We start from the raw sequence: 20,882 nt of genomic DNA, 5'->3' as shown, positions 1-20,882 counted from the left end.
GAATTTAAACCAGAGGGAAATGTTCCGTCTCCATAGGGGATTAAACCAGGAAGGACAGGGGAGTCGTCCCTCCAAACATAGGTCCTTATTCTCCACTCCCTTGGACCTTGTGTGGTGATTTGCCTTTCTGCACAGCTGGTGTAAAACACACCCATCTGATTTTCATAGAATCATAGAATATCAGGGTTGGAAGGGACCTCAGGAGGTCATCTAGTCCAACCCCCTGCTCAAAGCAGGACCGATCCCCAACTAAATCATCCCAGCCAGGGCTTTGTCAAGCCTGACCTTAAAAACTTCTAAGGAAGGAGATTCCACCACCTCCCTAGGTAACGCATTCCAGTGTTTCATCATCCTCCTAGTGAAAAAGTTTTTCCTAATATCCAACCTAAACCTCCCCCACTGCAAGTTGAGACCATTACTCCTTGTTCTGTCATCTGCTACCACTGAGAACAGTCTAGATCCATCCTCTTTGGAACCCCCTTTCAGGTAGTTGAAAGCAGCTATCAAATCCCCCCTCATTCTTCTCTTCCGCAGACTAAACAATCCCAGTCCCCTCAGCCTCTCCTCATAAGTCATGTGTTCCAGTCCCCTAATCATTTTTGTTGCCCTCCGCTGGATGTTTTCCAATTTTTTTTGTAGCATTTCAAATCCACTTTGCACTGGGATGAATGACTTCACAAATGTAAGGCAGTCAAGGGGAACCAGGCTCTAATAGCAATTCAAATGGAAGACTGCAAACCCAGGGAATTCATATAATATCCTTTTTATTTCTCTCTCAGAGACAAGGTACTGGAGCAACAAATGGAAAAGACAAGACATCTGGTGAGAATGGTAAGCCTAGATTTTATTTCATTTTGGAGAATATCAAGCCAAGTTGTTTTCTTATATCAAAATGTTTCATTTACAATATTGACATACATCAGCCTTTCCCTTTGCATCACTTTGAAAACTTGTCATTGCTGTCTTCATATTTATGTTTTTAGCATTTCAGTGTGAGCACCAGAGCCCTGATTTTGAACTTACAGCAGTGTCAAACAGGAGTAACTCTACTGAAGTCAATGGGTTATATGGGTATAAACTGGTACAAGTGAAAACAGAATCAAGTACCAAAATATTTGGCATCATGGACAAGGAAATTAGTGGTAATTCAATATTATGGACTGGGTCATCAGTGTCTGCTATATGTCTGAGCAAGGTGGGTAAAGACAAGCCAGCTGTGCCAGGGCTGCTCATATCAACAATAGTCTCTATGTGCCTTTATTTTGGGGGGCATGAGAACCCGCAATTACATGCTCCCCAAAATAAAGCATGTAATTGCGGGTTCTCATGCCACTCTGGGGAGCTGGACACTGAAAAGGAGAGAGGAAGGGATGGGTTCGTGCCATTTGAATGCTGCTGTACAAGAGTTGACTCACTGCTGGCTTGCCCCCTTGTAGCAGGGCATTGCATAGTAAGCCTTCCTCATCTGTCACTCCCTGCCAACAGCCAGTCCAGCCCTGTGGTGGTCTGCCTTTTCTTGTGACTCAGTTCTCCAGGCAAGTCACTTATAGTCCCACCTTTCCCAGGATAACAGAGTTCAAGAAACAAAAATCCAATGTTTTTACATCAGGTCTTTAGGTCCTCTCTGGTCTCCATGTTTCTTATACCCTGTTGTCTCAGGGCTTTCAAAAGTCCTTATCCCCTTGTATCAAGGGGCTCCATGCCACTTTCCTGTGTGACTGGCAGGTGAGCCTAGGCCCTCTTTCCTCTGGGTTCCAACCTAGAGACTCAGTAGTGAGCAGGCAAGGTCTATTCAGACACACCCCCTGATATCTGTATGGGCTTCTTCCAGAGGCAGATTTAAGGGACAGAGCCTGGTCAGCAAATATGCAGCATGTGGCCCAATGGTTACGTGACATCATGTCACATGACCTGAAGATGAGCTGTGTGTAGTTTTGAAAGCTTGTCTCTCTCACCAACAGAAGTTGGTCCAATAAAAGCTATTATCTCACCCACCTTGCCACATCACTTTAGGCTTTTTTAAACATAAACAGTTTAAAAAAAACCCCATAAAACAAATCACAGGCCTGAACAAAAGTGGTATCTCACCCAACTTGTGTTGGCTTACGTATTTCCAATTACTGGAACCTTGCACCCTGGCAATGCTTTTCCTTGGCAAATTGTACTATAATGCTGTCCAGCTCCAACCTTGTGTCTCGTCTTTCTCAATTGCAAGGAGAACAAGGTCAATAAGCCATGTCTATGATAGTGTTGAACGCATGTAGTTTTTGACATGTCTTATTGTGCTCATTGCATGTTCAATACTGACCACTCCAGCTGGTGTAATGAGAGAGTCAATGCAACATTTCCATTACTGGTAAAACATCATCAAGAGAATTTGACACTATGATATTCAAGTAGCTCTTGACTCCAAGTGACAAACTGAACTCCCATCTTCTTTGTAAAATAATTCATAATCTCATGAACCAAGTCTAAAGAAAAATTAGTTTTCCCATGAGTTTAAGGACTTCCTCCTTTAACTCCTCTAAAGTTATATTTTGAAGTTGTCGGGAACGGAGGAAACCAAATGGAGTAGCTGTCAAATTCACCAACATCAAGATTTTAGTTCCCTGATCATATTGTTTAAGACCTCAAACTATTTCCTTTGCTTCTAACAGAATTGTGCACAAATTCATTGTCTATGAGATATACATGTCTCTTCCTGTGGCTTGAATATTTTGCATTTTCAAAACACATTGTTTCCCACCTATTCTGAGATTCTTTTTTAATTTCCTTCAGATCTGCATTTTCTGAGCTCATTCACTGTGCTTTCAAATGTCCAGAGGACATGGAACTTGTCAATTTTCTTTGACTGAAGGATTCCAGAGGCTGCAGCTTTGATAACTAAGATCCTATGCCACCAAAACTGATTGAGATCGAACAGCCAATCCATGAAGGACAAGTTGTATTTGCTCCATATATGTTCTCATTACTCCTGTGTTCAGTGACAATTTCATCTTCTAGTTGTACTCTGAAAATTTACTATCATTACCTCAGTGGCTTTCATTTGAGCTGCCCATTCAGTCTTGCAGAGTGCCTTTTAGATGTAAAGGTCTCTGTGTCGGGGTTCCCTCAACCCTCGTGGTGCCTCCTCCTGGCTGTTCTGGGGATTAGCTCTGCCAGGTGCTGTGCTCTCCTCAGCAATCTCTATATCCATCTTCTTCTCTCTGTCTGCACTCTCAGAGCAGCAGCTTCCGGTTTGTGGCTTGGCTCTCCAGCTAGGTCACTAATTTCCTCCCCTTCTGGGGAAATTGCAGCCCTTCCAGACCTGCTGTCGAGCTGACATGCTGTCCAGTTCAACGCCCTGTGCCACAGTTCAACGCCCAGTGGCTGGTAGGAGAACCCAGACTCACCCTCTCCACTGGGTTCCAGCCCCGGGACCCTATAATATGAAGCCAAGGCCGGTACTGTCTTAGCCCTTGCTGCTGTTTCCCTGGGTTTCTTCCTAGACAACTGGCTCCCCACCCTTTTTGGGTTTGCCAGTGTGACATTACCCAGGGTACAATCTGGACTGCGGAATAGCTATGTCTTCTCAGTTCTCCAACCTTGGATGCGTTTTACACTGCTTTACTGGTGAACAGCCACTCTTGGCCAGTTAATACACATCCTCTAGCATGCAAAGTCACTCCCAGATATGTTACATGAATGTTTTGCCAGCATTACCTACAGGGTGAGACCAGCAAAATCCCAGTCCCAGTCTTGTCCCCAAGAAATGTGTGTCTTGTACTGCTCAGCACACAACTGAACAATGCAAGCTCACATAAAGCCTGTCATTTCATCAATGCACCAGCCTTGTTACCCCAAATGGAGTTTCCCCCACACTGGTTAAGATAAAACAATAAGTTTATTAACTACAGAAAGATAGATTTTAAGTGATTACAAGTAATGATGCATAAAAGTCAGGACTGGTTACAAAAGAAATAAAAGAGTAAAATGCAAGCTAATACCTAACTTGACAAGCTAAGTGAACTTGAAAGCAAAAAGGCCTTGTTTCACCATATGTTTTACAGCAGTCTGTACTGGCTGAAAAGCCTTAGAGCCAGTTCAATGATGCTTTCTTTGTCTTTCAAGCATTGTGGCTGCCATGAGTAGAGATGAGGGGAGAGCAAGGTGAATTGGAGGCTACTGTCTCTCATTCTTATACCACTCTCCCTTCTTTGAGGATTACCTCCAGCTGGGGGTGCAGGCAACAAACAGGCTCTTGTGGACGTGATGTCTGAACCATCCTTGTGATGGTATGTAGATTTCTTATTCACACCTTCCCCCGTCAGAGAATGGCCGCATAAGCAAATGACAGTCTTTTAACAGCTGGCTTGGTGTCAGTCTGTGCTTTGTTTCTATGAAACTGGTTTTGGCCTACTTTTCTTAAACTTGGAGCATGTCACAGCAATGATACATAATGGAATCTTATAACTTCACATACAGTGTTGATACACATTTTAGCAGGACAATAATGTCGAGCATGTTATGACTTTTCAAATGATACCTCACAAGGTATACTTAGTACAAAATGTACCATGGTCTTGTAAAAGTGGTGAACGTAATGATCTAGACTGTCACACAGCCCACGCTCCCTCCACTCAGGGAATGACTGCAGACTCCTTCCCTGCAGCTCCCCCCCCTTTGCTACTTGCAGCTCCTGGGCTTTATACAGGCCCTCCTGTTCCTGCCCAGTTGACTCTGCTTCTAATTAGTGGCCTTCTTGTAGCCTACATCTCTCCCCTACTTGCTGTTTAATTAGGCCTACCTGGCCTGATTTACCCTCTTAGGGCCAGTGTGGGGAATACACCCCATCACAGCCTCCTTCATTCTTCAGAAGCCTGTTCAATTTCATCTGCTGCATCAATGCTGTCAAGTTCTTCAAGGGTCTAAAATGCATCATCAAGTTCCTCTTCTCTTTGAAAAACTGCTCTCTTGAGCAAGAATTTGAAGATAAAAATTATTTTTAGATTTAAGCATTAGTTTTTCCCACTGACAGGAAGATTTTGCAAAATATTTATGTATTTCCTGCAAAGTTGAAAAGACAACCTTCCAGTCCAAACTAGCCTTATCTTCATCAGCATGCACCAAAACTAGGTTAAAGTGATGTGGTGGGCAATGGATGTATGTTGCAGGGCTGGCTCTAGGCACCAGCAAACCAAGCACAGGCTGGGGGCGGCACATTTCAAGGGGCAGCATTCTGGCCACCCTTGTTTTTTTCTTCTTCCTTGGGCAGTTGCACTCTCAGAGCTTGGGGCAGCAAAAAACCTAGAGCTGGGCCTGGTATGTTGCATACACTTTGTCTCCCTTTCCTGAAAGAAACTCTCTCATTTTTGTTTGGAATCCTCCACAAGCTCCGGTTCATTGTACTGGCCCCATCGTAACCCTGTCCAGCCAGGTATTTGGAGTCTAATCCAAACTTCCAGAATAAAACATTACTTAACTAGTCAAACAAGGATGGCAATACCTGTCTCACTTACTGCCCGAAAGCTTAGAAAATACTCTTTTATACCTACTTTTTTCCTTCGATATAAACAATACTAACAAAGTGAAGCTAAATGGACATTTGATCAACATAGCGAATATCCAGGGTTGCATCTAGAATGACAGTGAAAAACAGCTGATTTGCAGCTATTAAGTATGTGCCTCCTGGCTTTTGATGTTAAAAGAGTTAAGTTCATCAGTAATTGTTGTGTTCAAGTATTTGATTCTCTTGGTGTCACTAATATGTTGGGAAAAAAGTTGTATTACATCTGGGGAGTAAATACCACAATTATTACTCTCCAGCACTTCACTGTGGCTGTGGAAGGGGAGACCTAAAATAGCTAAAGCTTTGATTGTGTCAAGCAATATTTTTAGTACATACCATTTCCTGATATTTTCATATGCTTCTTTATCAAAACATGCATTGATACTATGACCCTTCATGAGCTGTAGAGCTATCACAGGTGACTGAGTATGTTGCCTGGTCCTCCATGAACAGACATTGACTTTAGTGTATTCTTCCAATAGTTAAAACCTGTTATCTAAGTTGATTTTTGAGTTTCTGGATCCTCGAACACTCGACACAGGGACAGTATGCAGAATCTGAAATAAGAAATTCTGTTCACTCCAGCATTTACAATCATTTTTAAACAAGTTGAACATGGTTTTCTGGAAAAATAAAGACCACAGTTTTTAAACCTTGATCCGTGTTTAATCATGCTAGCCACTTGATATGCAAACCTTCATGCATTGCATTTTTCATTCTGTAAAATGAAAATGAAAATGGTGGGTTGTAGGAAAAAAATTAAACTGTTCATTTGGCATATCACTGTTAGTGGGGTGTCAAGGACCAGTCCACATCAGCATACACAGTTGCTCAGTTGATAAAACTGATTCTTGAACGTGACTTTTATCAGACTTTTATCCTGTTTCATCAGGAAGATTGCTTTGACCTGATCACCTACAGGGTCTTCGGGTTTTTGTTTTAAGATCATCTGTGAGATCTTTTGCTTAGTTGGTTTGTGGCTTATCTTCAGGGTCTTCAGCTGTGCTGGTTTCAAGCAAAGTTTCTCTGGAAATATCGTCAGCTACTACTACAGGTAAAATTTCAGTGGCACTGCACTAATAGTTTTCCTGACTTAATCATGACTCAACAACAGATTCATGCTTGCTGAACTGAGATGCAGTTCTTGGCTTTCTACTTCAGACCGCAGGGATTGATCAGGAGGGTTACAACATAATAGTTTTGGGGATCTCGGGAGGCAGTTTGCCACAACAAAATCTCTTTTTCTTTTCATTTTCTAAAACCAGACTTGTATTTGTGTTTGTTTTTCATTTCCAGATATCTTCCAGTATGAGAATAACTAAGTTGGAAGTATAGGCCTAAATAAAATGTCTTTTTGTGCTGCTTAATTTAGCCTTCAGTTGTGGAGGTAATCTTAAAAAATGTTGATTTTTCTCTACAGACTCTCCCCGGGCCTTTTCTTTCAGCCAACCAGTCTCTCCATTCTCTAGTGCTACAAGCAGGACTGCAGAATTCTGTCTGTCTCTCCTTGCAGTCCCCTCCTACTCTGGGCATCCTCTCTTTATAGTAACCACCCAGCTCCTCGTCCAGCTAAGACTCCTATTTAATTGGGCCTGGTCCCCACTCCAGCTGCACTAATTGAATATCCAGCTCTCCTTACCCCTTTCAGTGCCAAAAAGGGATTTACACCCCATCACCAGCACAAAGCTGCTATAAGTAGAGGCGGTTGGGAAATGTTTTTCTTTTTTTCCTGTGGAAAACTTGACTTTTCATAAAACAAAACAAACAAACAAACAAAAACCCCACCAACCAAACAACCCCCTGAAAGTTTATGGCTGAAAACTCAATTTTCTGCAGAAAGCAAAAATTTTGCTTATTTAAAACCCCAACTATCCATCAATAAACACTTTTGAAGATTTTTTTTTAACCAAGCCTTGCTTTAATGCAGCTGAGAAATGGGGCCACTGTCAGCTTGTGGATAATTCATGAACAAGAAAAGGACCAGACTTACCAAATAAATTGTTCATTTCAATTTCGTTGCCTAATCAAAAGAGCAACTGTTCCTGCAGCTCTGTATAAGCTCAAAAGCATGTCTCTTTCACCAACAGAAGTTGGTCCAATAAAAGATATTACCTCACCCACTTTGTGGACTAACTGAAGGAAGGAAGAATTGAAAAAAAGGTATGAACAAGCCTGTTCTCACAAGATTTCAAGCCCATTTTTCCCCAGTGTTGAGAGATTTGGATTGTTCAGATAAGGTTTGGATATGCCTATCAATTTTGTTATTCTGAAGTGAACCTCTGCACCTCTTGAGATTAACTCATCCTGAGATGTTATTTCTGTTTTACTTTGCTATTAAAGATAGATGACTTTCCCATCAGTGTTGTTTATATAAAGTTATAGTGAAATGAAATCAGTACCCTAGGTTCCAAATATTCTAAAACTATGCAGTTAAACAAATATTAAAGAAGAAAGAGAAATACATATTTTGCTAGGGTTTTTTAACACGTTGACTCATTAGGCACAGATTTTGTTTCATTGCCCAAGTTTGCACACACAGCAAAGTCATTCATGTCCTCAAGTTAACTAAAAGGACGTCAGAGAAAATATTTTAGTTATTGGTAAGGTTATTGGAGAGGTCTTTTTCTCTACTGTTTCAGCACATTGTGAACTGAGATTGTTTTCTTTGTGTTTCATCATGAATAAAACTGTCCAATCTCCTAAACTAATACAGTCTCAGAGACTCAAATCCTGCTGTCCTTTGATTCAACAGGAATTTTGTCTGAATAAGGACTGCAGGGTTTGTTCAAAAGTAAATAAGATCTTTAGTTAAACAAGACATTTTTATGTGTGGTGTTGACTATATATTATGTACAATGTAAGCAAATTTGGTGTCAGTTACATTTTTTATGTAATGTAATGATAACAAAGAGTGTCCTATCTATGAAACAAAGTTCAGGGACTCCTGGGGAGATGGGTGAAGGTCCTTTGTGCCATCTCAACCCCACACACTTGCATGAGGGTCAGGGACAATCTGATTTCCCATTTGGAATTTTAAACAAAACATGAGGCAGCAAATGTATGAAAAGGAAAGTTGGACCCCAACTTTAGATCTTGTTCCATAAACTATGTCTTGCAGGTACTCTTAGTTAATTAAGCAAATGTGAATTATTCCTTTGGAAGCTGTGTGTATATTGTACACGTACCTAGACACGCTATACAGCCTCCTTAATGTATTTCGGCTGGAAGTCTGGAAAATGTCAACATCCTAAGCATGTTTCCATTGCTGGTGCTGCCACCCAGTATCTCTGCTGATGCTCTCCCGAGTGTCGACATGACGCTTTCCATTTTAAAGGAAGAAACCCCTTCTCTTTATCGAAGGCTGCCCAGCTGCGGAGTCATGCTAAGAAAACAGCTCAAAAAGTGGCATTTAAACACCAGTCATTGCCAACGTTCCCGCTAATTTTTCCCATGCATGTGCGGAATCAATTTTGATATGTGCACTAATATGGAGGTGATGTGTGGTGGGGTTGGGGCCGAGGGGTTCAGGAGGTGACTCAGCGCTGGGGCAGAGGGTTGGGGTGTTGGGGGGGGGGGCGGGAGGGGGCTCTGGCTGGGGGTGCGGGCTCTGGGGTGGGGCCAGGGATGAGGAGTTTGGGGTGCAGGCAGGCTGCCCTGGGGCTGGGGCCAGAGGACTCCCCCCAGCCCTCTCTCTGCTGGCAGCAGCTCCGGGGAAGAGGTGCTTCTTCCGGGCAGCAGGAGCTCTGGGGCCGGGGGAGAGGCCCACGGCAGCCCTGCATGCCCCAGCTTGCTCCCCTCCTCACCCACCCCTCTACTTCTCTCCTCTCCAGCCCTCTGTGGCTGCGCGCCTGCACTGCCCTTTATAGCTTGCTGCACGGCTGCGCAACTTAGAGGGAACTTAGGTTGTTGCCCTTCTTCCTCCACCAGCCAATGATCTAACTGTTAAGAGGATCAGGAACAGCTACTGGAGACTAGCACTGGGTGAACCGTAGAAATAATTACTTTCAAGCATTCTGATGAATTAGAAGTGGAATTCTGATTCATGTTCAGATCCCTGTCTGCAGACACTGGTGCGGATGAAGTGTTGTTCACGCAGTGTTTGTGGGAAATGAATTTTGGGCCCACAGCAGAAATAGACAACAATATGCATGTTGTTGCTGTTCTATTTGCTGATGTGTCATACGCTTAGAAAGGTGTATACGAAACAGGTGTGCCTCCTTGTGGCTAGGACTGTGAATTAGCTCGTGCTCCATCTGGTGCCCCCTTTTGTTGGTTACTCTCACTGAGTCTGTGACCCTTCTCTCTCTCTGTGACATGGGGTGCGCTCTCTTTGTTACTTGGCCCTCTGATCAGGTCACTATATAGTTCCACCCCTCTCCTTCTGGGATAACAAAGGTCCCACCAGACAAGCTGGCCATATGCCACCTCAGGCAGTCTTCTGTTCCAAATCCAGATCCTGTACCACTTTGCATTGAGTTGCAGCCCAGGGACCCTATAACTGGCCGCCAAGATCTACATAAGCCCACTCCTTGCTGCTGTTTCCCTGGGCTTCCTCCACTTAACTTCTCTGGGTTGACCCTTCCTTCAGACCTAGAATCTCAGGGTTTATTCTCCACCCTGGGTGTTCTCCTCATCACCTCTCTGTTCCCAGAGAGTGACTCCAGACTCCTTCCCTGCAGCCCTCTTTTGCTCTCAACTTCCTGGCTTTATACTAACCAGCCTACTCCTGCCTTGCTGGGCTTCATGAGGTAGCCAGGTAACATAACTGGCCTCTCAGGCCCACATTAACCCCTTTACTTCCCATCACAGTTTCCAATAAAGAAAGGGCATTTTGTGGGACAAATAAGCCCATTTCTGTGCTCTGCTTTCCTTTCATTTTCTTATTCTTCATACTTTACATACTGATTGCAGTGGCATGGTGATGGGACAAGATTTAGTTTGGTTCTAGCTGCTCTTTTTGAAGGTTAATTTATTCGATTAGCAAATACCTTTTTTGAGTTCTACGCAAGTTTGATTTTCTTAGAGGTATTTTTATTGGATCCACAGGTACTAAGTGTGATGTCCTGTCCCTTTAAATGTTTGAGCACTACCCCCATCCCCAGCGTAAAGCCTCATTTTCCTGTTGTTTGCAGCCAGAAAGCTACGACCAAAGCAGAGAGCTTTGTTTCTATCAGCTTCCTCTATCTATCCATTTCCTTTTTTTTCTACTGGTAGAAATACAATACTAAGTCTGGAGGTATTTCAGGCCCCTCTGGTCTCTTACTGCAAGCTCATGCATCCCTACCGACCAACTTTTTATAAGCAAAGCTACTGGGACAGTTGCAGTCCTATTAACTTCATTTTGTACAAATGTATAACACTCGTGCAACACATCACTCCGGCACTGGAACAACAGACTTTGCTTCTATGTTCAGTCACAAGGAGCTCATTTTTCAATGAACGGAAACTGTGCAAAACTCTACAACAACCACAAGAAGCATTGTATTTTCATTCTCTCTCCTTGAAGACACATGTGGCATTGCTCTCAGCACAACTCAGACAATGAAATGAAATCTGTGTTAAAGACTCCTTTTTATAGTAGTGGACATCTTGGTAAATACTCATGATAGTATGTTCTTGTTTGATCTCCACTAGATGGCAACCCTATCTTGGTAGCAACATCTAATTTTGACTTCCACAGCTGAGACTTCTCATGTTCCAGTCTCTCAGTGGGAAGACTCCTTTATCATCTGAGCAATATAGTTACAGCCCCAAATTCACTCATCTGGGCCTGCTTTGTGGTGGCCCTGTTGCTTGGTTCTTGAAGAAGAGCAACAGCAGAAAGTGGGCTTCAGAAAAGGCAGTAGATCCCCTCCCAGCACCTAACCCTGGCGTGAGCTGTATAGATTTGGGGAGGGATGGAGTGGAGCAGTGCGGACTAGTTCCAAGAACTATTTTGACAGTGCAGAGTAGGATGGCTCGTAGCAGAGGGAGAGCATGTGCACAAATCATATTCCTAACAAACTGGGGACCTGACTAGACCCCTGTGGGATCATGGTGCACTAGCAGGACTCCCCTTCTGCTGCTCTCTTTAGTAGTCTATCACGCTGCTCTGTGGGTTCAGCGGGGAAGGGTGTGGAGAAAAAGGCCTCTTCTCCCAGGCTACCTGTGCAAAACAGGACAGGATTACTCTGCAGAACATTTTAAATGGCCATTCTCTGTATAACACACAACACCATGTCCTCCTCTTATGTATGTACAGCAGTTAACACAATGGGCCCCCGACCTGGTTTGGGGCCTCTGAATCCTACTATAATAGAAATATTAAATAATAATACCACCCAGCTGGAGCTCAATGGCAAAAGTCACACTGACCTCAGTGGCAGCAGAATTAGATCCTTAAAGACATTTATCTCACCTGACAATTGTAAATAGCCGTGGCCTGGCTTAGTGTTCTTCTACAGGTTATGATCAAGTCATGCTGAAGACTGACTTTTTACCATTGTGATACCATCATGGCCTGATCCAAAGCCCACGGAAAGACTCACATTGACTTCAGTGGTCTCTAGACAAGGCCCCGGGAGCCTTTTTGGCCAATATTTACAATAGTGCTATTAAGAAGCTACAGTTTGTCAGCTTGTTATCCAAGAGTGGGGAAGAATAAAATTATTATTAGGAAAATGACACAATAAATTAATGTTCTTAGGAGACAAGGTTGCTTGTGCTATTTACACAGAAAATTGAAAAAAATCATTTCTGTTTTACTGATATTTTGTCATTAGTAATCTTTTCAAATATAGATTCCTAAAGCTAGCCTTTTAAACCCTATAGGCACCTAAATAAAAATGGCCAGGTTTGCACAGGCGCGGAAAGCAGATGCATCTCCCCACAGATTTCAGAGAGAGTTGGTAGCGCTCAGCATCTCCGCAAACCAGGCCACATTAGTTTAGATGCCTAAATATGAATTTAAGGACCTAAAACTGTATTCACTCATGTTTGAAATTTTTGCCCTAAATTTATATCTGTCTTCATTGCAGGACTTGAACTAGCATATTATCTTAAACACAGCTCCCTGTGAATTCAGCATGTTTGATGTCCTCATTATTCAGCACATCTGCCACTGTTTGAACAAGGGCCCCAGTCTGCCCATAGAAAGAGGGAAACAAGAGATGATAAATTGAGGACACCAGCAAGAAAGCAATGTTTAACTGGACTGTGGCACTGCTCTCTGAGGCATCAGACAGATTAAGCTTTGGTTTACACCAGCTTCAATTGTTGTAAACTCATGCATACACCCCCAGCAGTGAGAAGGTTCAAAGCAGCCCAAACTACTAGCTTCAACTGGAACATGTACAGAGGGCCAGGCACAGCCCAGTCAGTGGGAGGCACTGGCTAAGAAAGGAGCATTGCCAGAGTTGGCAGGAGATTTACTGATTCATGGTATCCCTTCAGCAGTCTCTACTAGCAGAGCTGCTACGGCACCCCTGCCATAACTTAAAGCTGCTCCCCCATGGTGGAAGACAGAAACGCTATCATCACTTGCCCTCTCATGGTATGAATCTGACCTGAGCACATGGAGCCAGTCTAGTGCAGGGAGGTGTAAGTTACATTTTGTTTACCAATGTTGGTGAATCTGGTCTAGTGTGTTTTTAAGTGTCCTTTCTATTCTAGTGGAAAATAGTAGCCAAAGAAGTACTACTTACTTCCTATCCATTCCAGGTGCATGGCCTTCTTGTGCTTACTAGTCTTGTGATGTCACAAAGAGGTTTTCCATATCTTAGCACTTGTCGCTGCTCACCTAATTTCACATCATCCTACATTCTTCTTACATAACTTACAAGCTGCCACCATACAAACAGCTCTTTACAACCTAGCACATTCTGCAGGGGAATAATTGCATCAGAACCAGTGGGCTCTGTCTTTAAATTTGGAAACATCCTTTTTTGCTATTAATAGAGCCCCTCCTTATCTTCTGAAAGCGCATGAGGTACACAACTGTTATTTCTGTGTGATTGAAAATTCCTTTCTTCGTATGTCAACTCTACCATCAAACATTATGAATAACTACAATTACAAATTGTATGTATTTTCATGTGACGATTATGACAGCTTTCTGAGGCTGCTGAGTCAAGAGAAAAGTCGGACAGTTTTGCATTAACTCTTTTGGCAGGTAGAGTCGACCCATCCTGCGGGGCTAGGGTGATCATTTAACAAATGCCATTCTTCTTTCCAACTTTCTGTTCCTGTCTCAAGTACCTACTCATTTGATGTATGGTCTCTGCTTCAGAGTGTGTCCATAGAGATGGTAGTGGAACTGTGGTCTGGATCTCATAGTCCCCAAGGATTACGATATGCCATGGCCACAACTGAAGTTTTGCTTAATGAACTCAAGGTATGGGTTATTTTGCATTCCATCACTTCTGTTTCAGTCTTTATCTATATTTCTTCTTTCACATCTGAAATAACACAGTTTGAACTCACTGAAATATGCATGCTTGTATGCCATATTTACAACACATGCAAAGAAGTCATCACACTGTGCTTCTCATCATTGTGTGAATTATTAATAGGCATGGAGATATCCATCATAACTCTCCAACCAGCTATTCTTATGCACTGTAGTCAGCAGTCCATTCTGTAACAGCTTTGTCCAAACAAGGACTTAGGGAGATCTTGCACAACATAGGAGAGCTTGAGAACCAGAGACAACTATAGAATTGCTGTGTCCAGAAGACTAATCAATCATGTTTGCATTCACTTGTGTGCAATGCAGAGCACAATGGCACCAGAATCCCTGGCTGGGGCCCGTAGGCATTAATGGGGTAAATACTTGTGTTTAGGAACTCAAAATTCACTTCCCATGAACATTTTCCAATACACACTCACCATTTATTATTTCTGGGTGCAGTCCTGCAAGTAACCTTGTTATTTGTGGAAAATGAACTCAAAAGGGAAGGGAACAGCTCTGAAGCTAATTTGTTTACATATTCAAATTGAATATTCATGGAATATGTTTTGTAGTATCTGCTTAGCTATAGCTGTCATATCCTTTTGTCACAAGGGAGGTTAGTGACTGAGCTATCACACTGCATTATATACTACAGCATTGTTTATTTTGACATTCTGTCTAATGCTGCTCATGTGAAAAAAGGTCTGGCAGGCATTTGCTGAATCAATGTAAAAAAATCCTTTCCAGACTGAGGCTATCTCTGGTATTTTACCCCATGGCACCAGTAATGAGTTAGGTAAGGTGGCAGTGTCTGAAACTAGTTAATATTGAACTTCCTGGGTTATAGGTAGAGTGGCAGGGGGAAGTGACCGTGCAGTACAAATGTCCTCAACTGTTTTCATCATTGTATTTTACCAGTGTCCTCTCCTTAGAAGTGGTGTTTTCCAGAATGTGATGTCCAAATCAGTAACACATACCTTCCTCCTCCTTTCCACTTCCGATCCACAGATTCCAGCAGTCAAACTCTGCACCACCTTACACCCTTTACAGCCCAGCTGATGTCAGTTGGGATGCATGACGTGTCAGTCAGCACAGAACTTGGCCTCATGTCCAAGCTCCACCTCGTAAAATTGCAAAAATACCCCTCTCAAGAACATTCATGGGCACACGGACATCAGTTACAATAATGCACCTTAACTAAGTGTGCATAAAAAAGTATCTAAATCCCTGCCATAGTCAACTTAACCATAAATTTCGTATATCATTCCTAACAGTCGCACACTGAGAATACAGGTGGGCCCTGCACCATGCTCCAATGGTCAACAAACTCAATCTCTTTCAGACCAATGTGGGAAGCAAGATCCAAAGTTGAGGGCCCTATACTGAGCCACCAGCCATTCATATCTAGGGATGGTAGAAACAACACTCCAGGTGACTTATCTGCTGAGACAGCATTTAGGAGGAGAGCCAGTCATGCAGGTAACCAGGTGCCAAACCAAACAGGTCTTTATAGATTTATGTCCTCCCCATGACTGTTACTCCTTTAGTCATCAGATCTGATCCCCCAACTTGAATGTTCCGTGTCTCCCACTGTCTTCCTCCTTCCTATCTCCTCACCTCAGCTGGCATATCTTAGGTATAGCCAATCTTGTCCTTTATACTAGGACTCTTAGGCTGTTCTCACATCTTCCATGTATGAGGGGGGTTACACATGCATTGCATTTCCTCTCCTAGGTGAGTTTCCACTTCTGAGGCTCAAGGCTAGGTACAGTTTCTGATCAGAGGAGCACTGTGTGCTTAGTTACCCAGAGGGAGAAATCAGCAGTCAAGAATCTTCTCCAAAACTTTCAAACCAAAAACAATTGCGTATATATTGTTTATTTAGTATTAAGACAACTTTTGCCGTGTGCATGAAATACAATTCACACCTTCTGAAATTACACACACATACACGGAATGATTATGTGGGTTTTTTTGGAGAGGACTGTCTGAGGGAATATTAAGAAAAAATATGAAAAAAATCTATGATTTAAAAAATTGATATAGCATCTGGGAGAGAAGCTACTGCTCTTGTTTCTTTCTTCTTTTATGTGTCTAGTGTCGTTTTGCTTTTTATTGCTACGTTGCAGCTGAATATTTCATCAAATAATAGAGAGAACTCTCAATTCCACATGTTTTCTTAACCAGTACCTTATTAAAAGTTGCATCAAGAAAATCAGCACAGCACTGACTGTATAGTCTGGTCAGAGTTCTCTCTCTGCACAGGAAGTTTTCAGTTCTAGTATCATTTATCATGGATTGCAGTGACTCCACCAAATAAATACATCCCCTAACACTAAGAATACAGCATTGTATATAAAGTGTGTGTGGGTTTATCTGATGTGACTTTTAATGACACTGTTTAAAAAAAACCCCAAGAACCCCAAACCTGACACACTGGAACAGAAAGATTCCTTTTTCATCTGATGAAATGTTCCCAGACAAGCACACCAAGCTCAGAAGTCCCCAAGGGAATAAAAAACATACAAGCACTGCTTCAACTCCCCAGACTCGACTTGAAATTTTAAACCTTTTGAAATAAATTTCTACCATTCTTCCTTTAAAGGCCCCCTCAAATACCCTTAGCAGAAAGCCAGCTAGCTGGAACATATTGGACAGAAAAAAATCCTCACGCCTGATGCTCCTGCAGCAAATCTATCTGTGTAGGTACTTATATGGCCCTCAACATCATAGTCTCTGAGTGCCTTCCAAGTGTTTAAAAATAGAGATAACAATAACTGTCTCTGTCTCTCTCTTTTTTTCCAGCCTGCAGGAGCAATGACTTGATTAGTTTATACAGATTTTTGTGTTTGTTTCCTTGTGCTTGTGTGTATGGATATATTCGGAAGAGATCTAAAATGGGGCACAGAGGAGCAGATAAGTCCACATTTTCAAAAAAATTAGCCACACTTTGGGGAGCTCAATACTGAAGGCACACGTGCAAGTTGGAGATTTGAATGCATACATACCTGTGTGCATGTGACTCTGTAAATGCTTACTGGCCATTGCATGCTTGCAAGTCAGGCACACGCAAAAGTCCAAGTACATTTCTGAAAATGAGGGTCATAAAAAGCACTTTCCATGGGAAATCCTGGCTCATTGTTATGGAATGAGAAAATCAGAACTGCAGTGGCTGTACAGCACACGAGTGGGAGGCAGCCTACAGAAAGATCAAGGATAGCTTCATTAATTATTATTACTTATAACTGTACTATGGTAGTGTCTAGTGCAATGGAGCCCCATTGTGCTCGACGGCATACCTACACAGAGTAAAAGAGTCTCTGCTGCCCCCGCCCCCAGAAAAAAAAATAGAGAAGACAGGCAAAGGATAGGTGGAGAAACAGAGGTGAAATCACACAGCAGGTCAGCATAGAGCCAAGAATAGAATCCAGGTCACCCAACTTCCAGTTGAGTGCCCTATCCATTAGACCTCACTGCTTCTCAAATACTGTTTTTTCTCACACACCCTCGTATTTCAGAAATTAGAGCAGAAAGTGCCTCTCTCTCAATCTCTCCTCTGTCACACTCTGGTTTTGCATTGCGCTCTTTGCCTCTTAGCTTTCACCACTAATTCGTGGTGGCTGAATCTGTTCTGGGTGAGAGTTTGTCTTAGTTTGTTTGTACTTTTAATTATGTCAGTCACTTAGGCCCAGATTTTAAAGGTATTTAGGCATTGCTATTCACAACATTGCAGTGCCTAACTGACTTAGGAGCCTAAGTCCCATTGCCTTTCAGTGAGACTTAGACATGTAAGTGCCTAAATCCTGTGGAAAATGAGACTTAGGCTGCTAAGTCAGTTGGGCACTGCAAGGTTAAAAAGGTTAAAAGGGTGGGTATTTTTTCCCCAGGAGTTATACATTGAAATAAAGGAAACTTTGGACATGTCATCAGTTTTTGCTGCTTAGAGCACTCAGAAATGCATTTACGTTCCTGTCAGATGTTAGCGAGGAAGGGCGTCACTGAAATTATGCCCTTGACAAGTACCACAGTTCTTTTTGAAGTTGGCTTATAATGATCCGTGTGCTTCTTCACCACACCCCAGAAGCAATGAGACCGCTTCTTGTGATTGGCACATACCAGACACCTACTGACTTGCTCCTTTCAAATGACAGCGTTAACATTTAAAAACCTTCCTACCACACACACACTGTTGGGATTCTGTCTTGCTGCTGACACGGGAGTATGAGCCAAATTCATCCCAGTGAAGTCAATGGCATTACATCGGAGATGAATGTGGCCCAGTTATCTTCCGGGACTCTATGGGAGTGTCTATGCAGAGTCAGGGCCAGATTCATAGCTAGTGTAAATCAACCTAGCTCCATTGAAGTCAATGGAGTTAGGTTGATTTACACTAGCAAATGATGTCATTCTCAGTGTTTAAAACCCCTAACAGCACATGTCTAAAAAGCCTGATAAAAGTGGAGCAGCTCAGCAGCTCTAATTTAGTGGACGTGAAAAATGAGGAAGGAAAGAAATCAGTGCACCACACTGGTTACCAGTACATTCTAAAGCAGCAAGATGACTCTCATTCTCACTACATAAACTAATTCATAGCACTGTTCTTTCCCCCCAGAAGGCTTGCTTTTGGAAATGAAAAATGCCTCCCCATTTATATAGTTCTTCTGTTAATAATTTGATAATCTATTAATCAGCTTCCAAAGGTTTTTATGATTCTAACATATAGCGCATCACTGCCATAATGCATTTAGCCTGATGCTCTACAATCACTGTGTGATTTGGTATAATTGGAAGTCCCTGCTCAAGGGAGTGCCAGCATTCCGAATGGCAGGAGCGCTGCAGGTTCGGACTGAAATCAAGGCTATTTCCAGTTGAACTGGTGTCCTGGACAGAGAAGATATTCAGTGTTCCAATCCATCCCATGTTTGGTCCTGTCGTCCATTATTCCCTCTTGACTCAGTGACCTTCCAGCTACTTACCTGTGTTTTTTTCACCTTCTCTCTCCCCCTCTCAGTCATTGAGTGATCACGTTTAGTTCCAGATGTACCCCAAAATCCTTTCCAATGTTTACCATGTTCCGTTACAGGAGGTACTAGAGTGACCAGCACAAAAGATACTAAGTTTGCATCTGGGTCCCAAAGTTGCACTCAGCTAAGTGGGAAACTGCATATTTCCAGCTGCTGACATAGGTTCAGAGGGCAGCTTGGCTTGTGTTTAGCACCCCTTTACATTAATCCCAAACTGCACAGAATGGGAAAGAGAGAAGCCTTAGTGAGGCTGCTACAGCCCTTGCCCTGGTGCAACTGGACAGAGCCTTGGCTGCATCACTCCTCTCACCACGCTGATTAGTGCAGCTACTCAGAGTCACTAGCTGCCTTCTGGTCTGGTCCAGGGGCAGGGCAACCATGGATTGTCCTTTGCTTGGTGCTAATGGCAAAACGGTCACTGAGTCCATTATAATGCACGTGAATCTTTATATACAAAAGTAGAAAAGGGCAAACTACAGGGTTGTGACTTAAACTGTAATGTATGAGAACAGAAAGCTGCCAGAAGGAATAGGTTGGAAGGTGCTGGGAGTATAAGTGTGTGGTTGAAGGAGAATGGGCAAGCACATGCTGGAAGACATCATGCCAAGAGATTGCTGCCAGTGATTGGAGGATTCACAGGCTTAGAGAGCCAGCCGAAGGGAAGACTGGCCAGGGTGAGCCCTGTGTATTGATGCAGCTGAAGGATTGAAGTGGGACAGAGAAGGTAGTTAGAAGATGGCATCACCGTGGCAGTGAGAAGAGTGGCTGTCCTTAATGGATGTGGCACCTTTCACAGTGGTCTACTCATAATACTGCCTTTCACATGTGGTGGGAAGTTTGTACATGAAAAATTTGTTCCCACACTATGCTGGTCTCTGTCCAATATATTCATGTCTTCATTTTCATAAGCACCAGATTACCCACCACCACCACCACCACCCTGGTGCTATTTTTATTACTGTTGTTGTTAATTTAACAAAGTGAGATTGGTGAGCTTACTATTTCTGGCCCCGATCCTGCACGCACACAAAGCACGTGAATAACTTTCCACATATGAGTAATTCCATTGAACTCAACGGGTCCACTCATATGTAAATGTTTGCAGGACAGGGGCCGGTGCTCAACATAATGCAATAAGAGAAGGTTCTGAGGCTATTAGCTTTTGTACATTATTTCCAATTTTATTTTACTTGAGTCAGATTTTAGAGCAATGGAGTGGGAATAGGAAGGATTGTGGAAACAACATGGTTTTCAAGTAGAATTTTCAGAAGAGGAGGAAACTTGGCTACATACAGAATCAGGGAGGACATTGCAGGTGTAAGAGGCACCATGAGAGGGGGAACAGAGGTGCTTGTGTGAGGAGATAGCGGGCATACTAAAGTGTGGAACTGGGAGTTCAGAACTTCCAGCAATTGTGTGCAACGATACTATTATTTAATAGTAATAATTAATAATAAATTACATACTTGAGTTCTGTTTCTGCACTTTGAATTCCATCAGCCTTATATTTGTCTTAATAATCCATATGGTCCCATAGATTACTGATCAGCTCTGTGTATGGAAACTATTAATTCTTGATTAGTTATTAGTGAAACAACTGATACGCCACAGTAGACACTTGAGAAAACCCTTTATTAGCAACACAGTAAATATGGGGCAATATAAATAAACAGCCATGTTTGAATTTCAAACATATTAAAAGCTGGGCTCATATCCAGGGATACAATGTGTTTATACATGATTTTGGAATTTATTCCTTGTCTATTCTAGTCAGTCCAAAAGCAATTGAGGTTCTAATCTAAATTAAAGATCTCAAATTGCTAACCAGTTAATGGCAGCGTGTTAGCCTTTATAATCATGAATGGACAATTTCTTCCAGATA

General features: G+C 42.6%; 1 protein-coding gene across 2 annotated transcripts in view; it reads left to right on the top strand.

Annotated features, from left to right (window-relative positions):
* PCP4 (Purkinje cell protein 4) overlaps window positions 1–20,882 on the top strand; it is a 69,586-nt gene that overhangs the window by 22,164 nt on the left and 26,540 nt on the right. The window contains exons 2-3 of one of the 2 annotated variants that reach the window (XM_074969837.1): window positions 780–831; window positions 6,540–6,602. In XM_074969837.1, the coding sequence (XP_074825938.1) occupies window positions 780–831; window positions 6,540–6,602 (115 nt within the window). The remainder of the gene's footprint in view (window positions 1–779; window positions 832–6,539; window positions 6,603–20,882) is intronic. The other variant, XM_074969844.1, reaches the window with a different exon arrangement.

The sequence above is a fragment of the Natator depressus genome, chromosome 1 (genome assembly GCF_965152275.1).
Source record: "Natator depressus isolate rNatDep1 chromosome 1, rNatDep2.hap1, whole genome shotgun sequence".
In the NCBI taxonomy this organism is placed as follows: Eukaryota; Metazoa; Chordata; order Testudines; family Cheloniidae; genus Natator; species Natator depressus.
Note: the sequence above shows the minus strand (reverse complement) of the source record. Positions and strands in the feature narration are given on the sequence as shown.